General features: G+C 37.6%; 1 protein-coding gene across 1 annotated transcript in view; it reads right to left on the minus strand.

Annotated features, from left to right (window-relative positions):
* The window catches only part of Rrp15 (ribosomal RNA processing 15 homolog), a 41742-nt gene extending 26721 nt beyond the window's left edge, over window positions 1–15021 (minus strand). The window contains exons 1-2 of the mRNA XM_074048294.1: window positions 14836–15021; window positions 20–285 (exon numbers count right to left, since the gene is read on the minus strand). Of these exons, the coding sequence (XP_073904395.1) occupies window positions 20–285; window positions 14836–14980 (411 nt within the window). The 5' untranslated portion in view covers window positions 14981–15021. The remainder of the gene's footprint in view (window positions 1–19; window positions 286–14835) is intronic.
* Between the last annotated feature and the right edge of the window lie 245 nt (window positions 15022–15266).

The following is a 15266-nucleotide window of genomic DNA, read 5'->3' on the forward strand; positions in this document are numbered from 1 at the left end:
GACAACCAACAGGACACACCTGTTTTCTTTTCTCTAGTCTTTCTTGCTTTAACTTTTCTTTCTCCTTTTCTAACTCTTTATTTTTGATGAGGATGGTGGGTTTACTTTTAGGAGTTTTCTTGTTAAGGATTTTAGCCATAGCATCTGCCCAGCCAGTATTAGCACCAGCACTTGATTCTGCAGCATTTTCTTTATCACAAGGTTCAACATTATCCTCGTTGTCAGCTTCTATTGCTTCATCATCAGACAACTGATCCATTTCTGATTCACAGCTTCCTATAGAACCTGAGAGTAAAATCAAATATAATTTTAGTTTCATAGGCAGAGATTACCAAGGCTATGAACAAACTGCCAAGACCCTTCATCAAGTTCCACCTGTCTGTACTCTTATAAGAAAGGACTCTTTGAGTCCCATAGCTACAGTAATGGTGGGGCACAGCAGGAGCATCAATACCATTGCTATCAGTCCCAAAGACCTAGCCACATTGACAGGAATGTCTCAGTGGCTTCAAGACCCAGGACCTGCACAGCAGAAGTAAGTCCAACAGTTTCCACCACTTCACTGCTGTCAGAATGGTAAGAGATGCTTGTCATGGGGCCAGTATAGGATGTATTGAAGCACGTGGACCTTAACAGTGTCATTAAAATACTTAAAGAGATAACTATGTTAAAAACAATTTAAAGAAAAAACTTTATCATATCAAGAAAATGATAGTGTCTGGGTAACGTCTCTCATGAATTTGGTCCATGTATTTAAAACTCTGAATCTGTGTGCAGAAAAACACTAAAAAAAAAAAACCCTCATTTTAAAGAATTCAGATATAGTACTATAAACTTCATTTAGCTGTTTTAACATTGGGGGGTGGGGAGAAGCTATCTAATGATGTGCCAAAGATACCAAAGATTCAATCGCATTGCTAGGTGACTAAATATGAACTTCTGAGCTGAAAATACCAATTTATAAATGTACTGTTGAATTTTATCATGCAGAACTACCAAAGGTTACAAGCAAGCTAGGTCATGATTTAGGACTCCAATGTCTGGATTAGGAACAACAGTGTAGTCAGTCAGTAGCTTTGCTGGGAAACAAACTTACTGAGAAGCTAGCTCTGGGTACCCTAAGCTTAGCAGCCAGCCTTTTTCCACTTCTGAAATAAATTGTGCTTTAACAATAAGCACATGCAGCTGGCACAGTGATCCAGGGCCCTCTGGAGAGATTCTATTTCATTTTTCATTCTTCAGAAACCAATCACACTTACTAGGAAATACTTCAAAGGAGAAAATCATCCAACAGCTAAGTCACTTGTAATGTTTTTTGTTTCAACAAGAAGAGCTAATAAAGGTAGCTAGGACATTAATAAAAAGGAAAGCAGGGTTACACAAATAGATGCCACTTAGTAGTTAACTCTCCAGGTAACAAATGTACTTTCTTTGATTAACCCCAGATTAGATGAATCTCAAAGTTAAATACAAAAAAATGCCAGTTCTTGAAACTTACTATTCTGTTAGCTCTACTACATAACAATATTAGTAATCAACAGTACTGATAATCTTTTAAATACTGACTCATTTGCTTTAAGATAACATGAAGAAAAAAGCATAGGCATAAGCAGTTTTCTGCTGCTCCCTCCCTACTTTATCCAATTCTGATGTCCCCCCCGACCCAAATCAGAACTTTCACTTAAATGCAGTGGGCTGAAAAGGAAACATAGCCCCAAAGTACTACCTCTCGGTGAGCCTGTGCTGCTCCCAGTACCATTACCAGAGCCAAGCATCATAGCCAGAACCTCTCTTCTACCTTCTAAGAAGTCTACTGATTGAATGTTCTTACAAAAAAATTGACTGTTCTTCAACTACAAGCCCTCAGTTTCTCCTTTAAATAAGTTCAGCAGAATGTGCACACTCTACATTTTGCTTATTGCTACAACCAAAGTGAGAAGAGAATGTACACTAGATTATTAACTTTGGAGTAATCATTATTAATTTCCTGACTTCAAGCCATGAATTAGACCATTGCTGTTTAGACTTGATTTTCAACTGGTGATTTTAATACTTGCAACTTAGGTACTACTTTTGCATAACACTGGCTGAATGTTTCTAATCTGAAAATTAAAATTCAAAAAAAATTAAGAATCGTGTTGGCCAAAAGATTTTGGAGTTTGAGCATCCTGAGTTTGGGGACATTTTGGATTTCAGATTTTCAGATTAGGGATGCTCAATCAGTAGTCCATTCAAATATTCCAAAATTTGATAACTATGAAATCTGAAAAACCTCTGGTCCCAGTAAGAGATACTCAAACTATACCTTTTTTTAAGTGCTGAGAATTCATGAAACAAAAAGGGCATGAAACTAAATATTAATGCATTTCAAATACAAATTTGTAGCCTTAGAACAGCAAATAGAAACATACATATCCAAAAATGAACCGAGAATAACATTGAAATATCTCCAAAAACTCACTGAGCATTATTGAGAAAAGAAAAATAATATATTCTTTAAATGCATGATCTTAAATTATCAATGGTATGAAAAAGTATTAAAACATTTGTTAAAAGCAGAAAATCATTTATAATTCTATGACTCTGATGAAGCTGCATATTTCTTAAAGAAATAGTTCCTTAAAATAGAAATTTATTTAGCACTAATTTAATCTCAAGGCTCTTCTATATCCTGTATGCTGGGTTAATTTCAAAAATCTAAAAACATGTGACCCTACACTTTGACATACAAGTATATTTGTAGGCAACTATATTATTCCCACAATATTTTTTAAAAAGGTATCTAAATTTTTTTCAAACAAAGCTGTTAGTACTTTAATCAACTCAATAAAAATTGATTCCAGGGCCCACACAACTTTTTCCCAAGAAGCATCTCCTAGGACTTTGAGAAACAAAGTTTAGAGAACACAGTTAGTTGAAAAATAAATACTTAATGGGTACTTAGAAACTGCTTCCCCTAAACAGCACTGGCTCCTCACTTGAGCCCACAAGTTAACTAAAAGCAGGACAAAAGCCTGGCATGTCTTACTACTTCACATCTGTCTCCTCTGCTATAAGCCATTCTCTCCCAGTCACCTTGGATTCTCCTGGGGCACATCTGATAAACAGCTTTATGGTAAGAGACTGAAGGTACCCCTAAGAAACAGGGAGCCATGCAAGGCACAGCACACACACACACACACACACACACACACACACAATGAGGGTAATTATCTATGATGAAGAACTGCACTCTAGAGCGAGAACTATCACCCCATAGAAACCTGACTGTTGGTTCAAGCAATGATGTCTTCTTCAAACCACCTTGCAGAACCAGAACTGAGATAGTGATCAACCAGACCACAGTGACCAGAGACCGTTAACTATGCATATCTCTTGTCCCCTGGCCCAATTCTTTGTCCATTTAAACCTAAAGTACCCTGAAGAGGACTTGGAGTCACTGAACCCCTCTGTTTTTCCCAGGTGGCCACGTGGATTAAATCTCATCTCTGCCTTTCATCACTATTTACTCTTTAACTGGCATAGAGACAGGTGGCTAAATATAGTCTGTTGGGACTCCAAACTGCAACTTTTGCCCAAAAATTCTGGTAACAAATATGCTATACTCCTCAAAGTCAGCAGCACTATCCAGATGCTAATTATAAAATAAACAATTCTTAGAAAAACTACTTTGTCTAGTAAGTACTTATCTAAATGTAAAGAGGCATAATAGCTTAAAAGTTCATGTGAATGGAAACTATCTGGGTAATTAAAAGCAGAAAAATCTTTACCAGCTCCTGGTAATATGTAAGAACTACAACACTGACATCTAGTGTTTCATCCTTACAAATTGAAGCAAATTTCACGTTTTCCAACTGCAGTGTAAAATCAGCCAAAATGCTTTATGATTACGTAAGCCACTTCAATTCACCTCTCTGAAACCTTGTCTATTTTTCTTCAGTGCACGTTTTACCTAGTTTGACTACAACATAAGTATTATACACAGTTATTCAACCTATACTCTCCTTACCAATAAAAAAAAAATCACCTAGACAAATTTGTAAAAGTCAGGCTTTTTACTGTTTTTAAAGATGCTCTAGCTCAGAAGTTTCTAGTCTAGCATTTACTGCCAATGGCAATGATGACATTTTAGATGAATAAATTAAAAATGCCAATGTAATGAAATCTCCCAGTATACTTTTTTAAAAATGGATTTACTTCTAGGATATAAAAAATTACCACTATGTGAATTAAAAAGAACTGGTTCTTGAATTTTCACTATATCCTACTGGCATGAGTGTTTTTGTAATGTTCCACTGTTCAATCTCTAATAGCACAAGTATGTATTTCTAGGCATCTAGGCAGAGATGACAATCAGCAGACAAAACTCCTGGGAAGTCCTGTGCTACCTCGAACATTATTTCTGCACTTTTTAAGTGTGAATATCAACAAAAGTGCACAAAGGAAGGATGTTTATTAGAAATAATGACAAAAAGCTCCAATCATGGCAATGTTGTACATCAGAGCTACCCAGGAGCCACCAGTCACAAGAGGCTCCAAGTGCTTCAAAGATGTCTGGCACAACTGAGGAACTGAATTTTTTCTTTAATTTTAATTACTTTAAATTTAAGTTGCCACATATCGTTAGCTATTGGCTACTATTGGGCAGAGCAAGGTTACACCTCTGAGGTGCTGAGGTAGACATAAAGCATTTCTCGCCACTTGCTGTCTTCCCCCCAATCCTCTAGCTCCTTTTCAAATTTGCCATCTGTCCCTGATCCCCAATAAGGTTAGCTGCTGGCAGGAAAGTGAGCCATTTTCCTTAGATTTTAGAACTGTGACAAAGCTTTAACAAGATGCACAGTTCCCTACCATTTATATATTAATAAACAAGAAAGAAATGAAAAGCTTACGTCTAGGTTTCTCTCCCTAAAGAATTCAAGAGTTTAGGAGGATAGAGTTAAAAAAAATTGCAATAAAAACTGCAAATGTTCTCAAAGAAAAGCAATGAAAAAAGGGTGATGGAGGTAGGGGAGAATGTTTTAAGAAAAGTTTTACAAAGATAATATTCAAGTTGTTTCTTAAAAGGCAAAAGCAAGCATATGAGTAATGAGAAGGGAGAAGGTCAAATTAAGATTCTACACTCTAACCTAACTGATCAGAGCACAGAAGTCACTGAGCCTAGAACCAAAAACATCCTAGATCTGAATCAATACTCTGTCTGAAAATAAAAATTATTATTGTAATTCCAGGCAAATGAAATCAGCATGTTCAAAAGCACTGAAAAGGCTAGAGATGATGAAATTCTTATAAAATGACAAGAAGTTTGGAGTAGCTGAACAGGAAGAGTTGAGGAATGGATGGTAAGATCAGAGTATAGGAAAACAAGTTGGGAATCTCATAAAAATGTGATTTACGATCCAAGAAATAAAGTATGTATTAACCCCAAAAATAAAACCAAGAAGCTTGAATGTTCCACATTCTATCTGCTTGCTTCCAGTTAGAGATCAAACTGCTAGTGTTTTTTTTTTTTTTTTTTCCCTCCTAGCACTTACTTTTAAAGTTTCTCCACTGGATTAAGGTTTTTCTCTTAAAATGCAAATACCACTTGGGAGCATTAAGCTTATTGGATAACACTTACCTTACTTCACACGTTTGGAATTTACCCTAAATCAAAAATGATCCATCATAAAACTTGACTGAGACCAGCAAGAAGGTGGTTAAGAGTAAGAACACTTAAGTCAGACTGCCTGAGTTCAATCTCAACTCCAGGCACTAAGCTAAGTGACTTCTTTTAAGTTTGTTGTTTTCTGCCTTAGTTTCTATAAGAATGAAGATAAAATAGTACCTACTTAATTGGTCATGATGATTAAATGAGTTAAATAAATATAAAGAATGCCTAACCCATGGTGAGCACCATTTAAGTGTGGATTACATAACACACACACACACACACACACACACACACACACATACACACACCCCTACACACGGATAATTTTTTTTTTCCACATGGAGCATTTTTATGTAGCAGAGGTAGAGAAGGAAAAAGGAAGAATACTTCTGATATCTGGGACCTCTGCAATACATGCTGAGTTGCTGAAAAAGAAGCTTTACATAATCAAACAGTTACCACATAGGGTTGAACTCAGATAACAGAATTACACAGACTTGGCATTATGTCCTGATTCCATTATTTTGTGACAGCATAATTTTGGGCAAGTTACCTAACCCCTCTGTGTCTCAGTTTATTACTGAAATGGGGATAAAAATTGTACCTACCTCACTGGATTGTTAGTATCAATAAGATACACATAAAAGGCACTTAGCATAGACCTGGCACATTTATTGAGTATACACTAAACATATGATAGCTAATGATCAGAGGACAGATAAAGATGGAGGAATCACAAAAGCTTTAAAAAGATGCTAAAAAATTAATTAATTATAATAGCATAATCCTGCCTAAGATCCTGGTTTTAGTCCATACCAGTAATCACGTGCAAACTACTCTTTATTTCACATGTGATCAGTGCCTTTGCTCCACAGTTTTTTGAAGTATTATAGTAATGGTACTACAAACTAGCTGTGTTTAGAGCCGACTACTATTTAAAGCACTTTTTATGCATTGTCATCTCACAACACTTCTGAGTTGCTTTTATTATTCTACTTACATAGACGATGATTCTAAAGCTTGGAACAATTAAAAACATGCCCAAAGCCGCCAACCCAATGGGGTAGAGTGATGGAGCTGTTAAGACTACTGAGACCACTCCAAGACTTTGAATCAAATTTTCAATTTAGACTGATGTGTACAAACTAATGTAGGAGATATTCATTAACTAGACTAAAGCATAAATTAATAGCGTTTGAAATAAAAAGAAATTTCTATGTAAACCCCACTCCATTCCCCATCCACACGCAAATTTTAACCTAACTGTACACACCCCTCTGGTTCTCAAAAGCTTGGTGAAACTGCTGCTCCCCATGTTGTTGTATATCATCAGTTCTGCTCAAGCTACATTGTCTTTCTTGCCTAAATTTAGAATATTAAAAACTGATGCTTTAAAACTTTTTAAAAAGCACTAATCTTTGAAAAAAAATGAAATCATCTTAAGTTTCCATAAAATAAAAGTACTACCATGGGACAATACTGTCAGATGTGATTACAGGAGCTATCTGGGCAAGCCAAAGCAGATGTAGCCTGGAAGTCATCTGTCTCCTGAGTCTATCCTGTAAATTGCTAACCCAGTAAGTAGGGCTATGATATACTTTATTTCTTAGGCATGTCCCCTTGCTATTTTAAGTAACTTAAATGATGAAGAAGGCTATAAACTACAGAGTGAAGAAAAGCACATTTATCTGCTGTGTTATTGTATCTTAAAATAACAGCTTTGTAGTTTATCAAAAGTGAAGAGATATCCCCAAGGACCTTCTAAACTGGATTGTTATCAAGTCCTGGGTTAGAAGTAGATCACCATTTTTCATACATATAACCAGAACAATTCAGGTTTCTTCACTGTCCAAAAAATTACCATCCACTTCACTATTTTATAGTCATCTGGGCACATTTTATGAGGGAGGTGCCAATGAACACACAGGCACCCAGTAACAAACAAGGCTTTTTTCACCTGCATTGATTTACTGGCTATCGCAGCTTTGCCCCCTCAATTATATAAGCATAAGAGTCTGCTTAGCATTGCATATACACCTCCTACAATGTATCAATTCATTGTGAGAAGTTCAAGTATAACTCCTCTTCATAACCCCTAGTATTATCAGTCAGTTTTTCCACATGAGGTGACTTACTACTAGGGAAGCTGTTGAAGTGTTTTCTTTGTCTTTTAAGCATTCTCCCCTTTATCCTCCCTCTCAGCAGTACTGGGGTCTTAACCCAGTGATAGAGCACCTGCCTAGAAGCAAGAAATCCTGAGTTTGAACCCCAGTACTGACCAAAAAAAATGCAGACTGCAACATTTTACCTTCTAACATATCTTTGGCTCATGACTACCTGCAGGTTTACTATGATCACATTAGAAATCTTACTGAAAAGCATTACAATCTACCAAAAATTCAATCTGAGTCATTCTGTCACCATTCAAGTTCACATTACACACACCTTTAGTTGATTTTATCCTCAGTGATAATCCGATTTGTAAGAATGTTTAAAAAATTTTATTAAGAGAAGTTCCCAAATGATTCAATGAGTATTAAGTACCACATCATACATCCAGCTCTACCAAAGCTGACAAGACCTATATCCTCATAAAACTCAGGAAACTTCTGCAACACACAATATTTAGAGTTTCACACTCATAAACGCAAAATTTTCTTTCTTATACAATGTCAGAAGAAATTAAAGCCAGAAGGTGAAAAATAAAGGTCAGAACGCAACTCATAGCTTTTGTGTTCTATGTGACATGTTTGTTAAGTAGAATCTTGATAAAGGAAGTTGTTTCAAATGTCAATATATGGCACATCCCTAGCTGCTTTATGATCCAGTTAAAAATCTGATGCCATTTTCTATAAAATGTGCCAGGACAGTTTAATAACATGCCTGTAACTCGTGAACTGATTCGCATTCCTCGTGTGCCTGAGGCCTCGGCCTGTAGCTTTTCAGCACCGTCATGTGAAAACTTGCAATACCAAGTCTCCCAAGACCATATGTACATAACTATCTGAACTAAACCAGCCATTTCTACAGGTCATCCTTCCAGAAATACACGATTGCACAAGAAGAAAACAGCAACTTCTTATACTAAATAATAAATTCTGAGGAGTAGAAGTATGGCTTAAGTGGTAGAGTGCCTGCCTAGCAAGCACAAAGCCCTGAGTTCAAACCCCAGTAGCACCAAAAACCAAATATGATAAATTCTGAGTTAAGCCAAAGAAGAATGTACATCATCAACCAACAGATCTAATTACTAAGTTGATTAAATAAATGAACCTTTATTAGTACTCATCACAATCTAAATTCTGAAAGGAAAACTGGATGGAGACAGCTAAACTGAAACCTAAAGGATATAGAAGAGATGGTTAAGAGAAAGTAATTTGAAGGAGCAGGCAGGTGGCACAGGATAAGCAGGGCTGGGAGAGGGGAGAACACTCGGGGTTGAAGAAAGCAAGAGCTCAGAATGCTGTGACACTAGTAACCTAGGCAAGCCAAAACCTGAGCCTGAGAAGGTATGTGGTCAGATCATGCAGACTGGGTATGTAAACTGTTGCCAGTTCACAAGAAGACAGAATCAATATTTGTTATTCATGGATTCTATATTTGGAAAACCATCAATTTGGAAACCCAAAACTCAATCCATAGCTTTGGTCATCCACAGACATGCACAAGAGTGGTGAAACCCTTGACTCTTCCTGTGTCTACTCAGGCAGCTGAGGTAACATTTTGCCTTCTTGTTTCAGCTTCATACTGTGCATGGGTATCCTTCCCAGGCCACATTTTTGTGCTTTCTTTTAGTGATTTCACTATATAAAATGGCCCCCAAGTGCACTAGACAGTAAAGTGCTGTCTAGTGTACCAAGGCTTTGGTGTGCCTTACCAAGAAAATACCTTTGATAGCTAAGCTTTGTTTAAGCACAAGTTACACTTATTCATTAACACTGAATTCAGTGTTGATGAATCAACATCCTGTTATCTTTAGAGACACACATAAAGCATGATTATGTAATGATTCGCTAACAAAAAGAGTCTTACCAGGGGCTCAGAGTCTAACCAGGTATGTCTCCTAAAGGAAATGTCCAGTATTCATTAATTCAGTGTTTGCTATGACTTAGCAAATACTTACATAACAATGCAAGGAATGGAACCACAGACAGGGAGCAAAGAAAGGACCCCTTAGTACCAAGATAAGCAAAAGAGAAGTAGGCAAGAACAAAGGTGGTAGCAAGAGAAGAAACGCATGAATTAAACTAAACAGATGTGGAAGCAAAGGTAAGAATAAAGGATGACATTGTTTCCAGTGGACAACAGGCAGATGGCAGTGTCATTCTTAGAGAGGCAGCCTTGGGAAAAAGAAATCATGATTTCAGTTTTACAAATAACAAGTTTAAGATGTCTATAGAACAACTAAGCAGACATAATCAAGAGCTGTCAAAATCATTACCATTAATCCTGATATTTACCACAAAGATATAATCAGATGGTTAAATTACTAAGTACAGAAGGAGGAGAAACAGGTAACATCTTATATCCACAGATGTGATAGCTTTGTACTGGAAGGCATTATGGTATAATGGAAATATTATTTCCCAGTTTGTTTTCTCAACTATAAACAGAAATGCATAGTCTTCCTTACAGGGTTACTAGAAGACAGAGCTTATTTGGCAACAAAGAGATGACGCTAACAGTTTTGTTGGAACAGGAGGGAAATCTTCATCATTAATACTAATATTTATGAGTGAGTACAAGTGTGCCAAACATTAGATGCTGTATGACCTCATTTAATCTTCACATTGAGCAGAGCACTGATTGCTCCCGCCTGTAATCCTAACTACTTGGGAGGCTGAAATTGAGAGAATCGCAGTTCAAAGCTAGCCCAGGCAAACAGCTTTGTGAGACCCACCCCCCATCTCCAAAATAACCAGAAAAAAACAGATTGGAGGTGTGGTTCAAGCGGTACAGCACCTGAGTTTAAGAAAAAAACAACTTCACAACAATCCTACACAGCACTATTACAAAGGATAAGTATCAAATTTTATATTTATTCAAATTTTATACTTTGTTTTTCCGTGTACTTGTGTTTTGATAGTGACCTATCATAAGAGTCAACTGTGGAATTCTCCACTTGTGACAGTCAAAAAATTTCAGATTTTGAAGTATTTTGCATTACATATTCTTACATTAGGAATGCTCCAACTTTCAGCTACTCAGAAGCTGAGATGGAAGGAAGATGGGAGGATCACTTGAGTTATGAGTTCAAAACTAACCCAGGGAATGTAGGGAGATCCCATCTCAAAAAAATAGTGCAAAGTCACTCCAAGAGGTAGTAAAAACACAGGTGCCTGTTGCACAATTGAACAAACATGGGAATTTGTTTCCACAAATATGGACTTGGTGGCAGGAGGAGAGAGAGGGACAGCCTTGGAGGGCTGGGGGGTAAGGTTATAAACACTGGAAGGAGTGCTACAGAAATATGACTGTAAAAACATCCCTTAGTGATAGAACATCCCTGAGTGGGAGAAAAGCTTCTTTCAATATCAAGGACTCCTTCTTCCTAATCTTTTCTTTTTTTTACATTCTAAGGCCCTACCCTTTCACTTTTTGGATAGTTTTTTGTTGTTGCTGTTTGTTTTTTGATGATCTATGCATTCCTGGTTCTTCAGGGTAGTTGTCAATAGTGCGGGCTTAGCAATATGATATATACATACAAATATATACAGAACATGTACCCAAAAAGTGGGACTGGTAGAGGAGAACAAGGGAGGAGGAAAAGAAGGAAAGAACGACAGTGAATAATGAAGTACATTACATCTGTGTAGAAACAAGACACAAGAAACACACTGAAAACTGATGAACAACACAGGATGGGGGAAAAGAATGAAGAAGTACAGCGATGGGGGTTACATTGACTTAAGCACAACGCATATACAGGTATAATACTAAGGTGAAAATCCCGCTCAACAATGAACAGATTCCTAAACAATGAGGGACAAGAGTGAAAAACAGGTCACACTAAGGGGAAGGCACCGACAGAAGGGAGAGGGTAAAAGAAGTGATGAAGATGAATATGGTTGATGTACTTTCTATATAAGAATGAATACTGAATATTTAAACCTGTTGAAATCACCATTAAGAAGGGGACCAAGGCAGAAAGGAAAAAAAATGGAGGGAATAAACCAATTTGGGATATAATACATATATACATGGAAATGTCATAATGAAACTCCCTGTATAGCAATTTTAAACAAACAAAAATGTCTTTTTTTTTTTTTTAAATGAAGGACAGGAAGGTAAAACAGATCTGGGGGCTGATACCAGTGGGAGGAGGGAGGATGTAAAGAAAGGGTGAAGGAGGGTGAATAGGGTAGAAATATTATGTACTCATGTATGAAAATGGAGAAATGAGACTTGATGAAACTGTTCTAAAGATGGGCGGAAGGGGATAAAGGAGAATGATGGAGGGGTGAATTTAAGTAAGATATAGTGTAAACACTTTTGTAAATATCACTATGTACCTCCAGTACAACGTAATAAAATTTTAAAAATAAATAAATAAGTGTTGGAAATACAAAAAAATGAATAGATAAAAACAACAAAAATGATTAAAAAAAAAAAAGAATGCAGGCTTAGAACCAAGCTTCAATAGGGGTTGTGTTATTTAACAACTTGCTTATCAGCCTATGCAGCAAAGTGGGCAAGATATAAACTATGTCTCAATTTCTTCTACTATAAAATGAAGATGAAATTGAACATTATCCAGGGCTCTTGTCAAAACTAAAGTGATACACATAAGGAACTTACAGCAGTACCTAGCAAAATGTAAAGCTCAAAGAAACTACAATCATTATTATTATTATATCTAATTCTTCTAAGAGTATAACATGCTCAATGTTTATGGTGTTACAAGCTTATGTTGAGGTTAGCTGATCAGAAAATTGAGTACTTTTCTGTCTGAAAAACATTCCAAATGGAGCTCTTCTCTGTCTTCACTATCCTGCCCTAGTCAGGCCCCAACATAGAGTTTCACAATTGCCTAACTGTTTGAGCATTCTATGGTGGTCACAATACAGCCAGTAGTAATATTTATAAAAGTTTGACACTCTGTGGCTTAAAAGTTCTCAATAGCTTTCTGCTACTTACAAATAGAGAATTTGATTTCCCCCATACAGCACATAGCCCTTTATAGTCTGGCTTTAACCTTTATTCTCAGTTTCACTTCTGGTCACTTCTCTGAAGAGTTAGAGCCACAGCAGATGATTCACTCTGTCCAATACAGGACAATGAATTTAAGGAACTGCATGTCACTGTATGTGCTTTTCCCAGTCTGAGAAAATTATCCTCTTCACCTCCCTAGAAAACAATTCACCCTTCTAAGGTCTAGATGCAATGCCACTTAGGGAAAACCCTACAAAAATAAAGATAAACACAGTCCAGCATTTGAGAAATGTTCATCTGTTAAGGATAGAGACAAGTTAAACCACAATAATAATATAAAATGAATAACACATGTGAAGTAAAATAAAGCAATACCTAAACTGGATGCCACAGGACATGGATTTACCATTTCCAAATTAGACTGTGAGCTTGATAACTACTTTTTAATAATATACAATACACTGTCTTAACATCCTATGTTTAATGTCTGATTTCCCCTGAAACGGTACTTTTAAGGCAGGAATTTATGATCCCTTACATCCTCAACACCTAGAGGATTACTGCAACATAACAGAACACAACTGTTCTTTGAATTGAATTGGACAGGTAGATTTCCATATTACTCAGAAGACTTCTTAATCATGATATAGCTGATCTATAATAGCAAAAGGACTTTAGAACCTAAACAGTATTTGTGATATGTGTTGAAAAATAACATTTCCCACTTGGAATTATCCAGTACTTGAACAGAGAAATCCAATTTCCACCCCAATTTGTAAGCAGTGGTGATACTTTGCTCCAAATCTAATAGTGCTTCTTCCTTGGACAACACTGCTTGAACCAATCTACTTCCTGCTCAACAAATAAAGGTGACTTCCTTAACTGCTTTGGCAGGGGATAAGGGCACTAATTGTCTAGGGCCTACAACAGCATCAAGAAGCGGGTCTTCTTGGTCCCAAGTCCAGGTTCCTTCATTCATTTACTTAAATACCTGTGAAAGACCCGCTCTACTATAGGCATTGGGGATACAGCAGTCTGTATTTTAACGCAACTTCCATTCCATAAAATTCGCTGAAAGACACACAGCAAATGTATGTCAGATGGTCTGAGAAGTGTTGAGGAGGGAAAAAAAAAAGTAGGGTAATAAATCAAACAGTGAAGAAAAGGCAGCAAGCACAGAGACCCAAGTACCCAGAGGACGTCTGATATGTTGTTAAACCAAGGATTCTAATACGGCTAAAAACAAAGAGTAATTAGTTAGGGGCAGTATATCAAACGGTAAGAGACAACCTAAGTCAAATCATGCAGACTAAGAACTGTGTATGTCATTCTGAGATGAGAGGCCACTAGATCATCTGGAGAAAATGACTGGCATACATTATGAAAGAACAGCTACATCAGGTTTGTGGATATAGCTAGTAAAAAGGAGCAGGAACTTGTCAGTAGGAAGTAAGAGATGGTCTGCAATTCCTTGTAATCAAAAAACCTGGTGCTGTAACGATGGCAACTAAAGACAAACAGGAGAAACATATCGAGACTGGATTTCCCCAAAAATACCTTTCTTTCTTTCATTATCAAGCATCTCTGAGAAATTTCTAAGTAATATTATTTTTTTATCCCACCTTTCCCATTACTCTTTCAGTACTATCTGATCCCTGACTCCCAAACGCTCTCATTCATTCAATGCACACGAACCGTCAACCCTTCACCGTGCGCTCCACGCTCTCAGACCTATTTTACGCCTACCATTTCAACCACCTCACTTCCCCCCTTGCTACTGTTTCGCCACAACAGTTTCTCCCGTTTTAATTAATAACGGCGACCCTGACAATACCTAGTACAACAACGTGAAACTCAAAACTACACACGTCTGCGACCCTTCTCTAAACACCACTTTCACAAGCCTCCTCACAGGGACAAAGTCGCCCTCCCGACCGCAGGCTGAGATAAAACGCCGGCAGCCCCAGCGTTTCGGGAACTCAGCCAGGGCTTTCTACTCAAGCCGCCAAAGTTCGGTTCCCATACATTACCTTCGCTGTCGGAAGCGGTTTTGACCTCCTCCTCCAGCTCTGACGCGACAGTCCTGGCTACCATCCTCATCTTCTTTTTCTTCTTCAGGAAACGTTTCATCTTTTTCCCAGCGTTCACACGTGAGTGCTGAACGGCCGCAGCCATTTTTTTTCCCCCGCCGGAAGCGTCACCTCAGAGTTGCGCCGGGTGGCAACGAAAGGAACTTCCGCCTCTAGTTCCGGCGATGCAAGGTCCTGGGACACTATGGTGCTGCCTGAAGTTTCGGGGTAGGAGCCTAAGAATGTAGATGGAGAGACCTCTGAATCCTCAGTTGTCTTCATATGAAGTAGGCTATGGATGGTCTCAGCCGATTCCTCTGCCAGCTCGCCCTTGTCCTGGTTCGCCGTCCCCATCGATCCCAGCCGGGCCCATTCACATTCTTTGCTTCCTA

The sequence above is a fragment of the Castor canadensis genome, chromosome 11, assembly GCF_047511655.1.
Source record: "Castor canadensis chromosome 11, mCasCan1.hap1v2, whole genome shotgun sequence".
Taxonomy (NCBI): domain Eukaryota; kingdom Metazoa; phylum Chordata; class Mammalia; order Rodentia; family Castoridae; genus Castor; species Castor canadensis.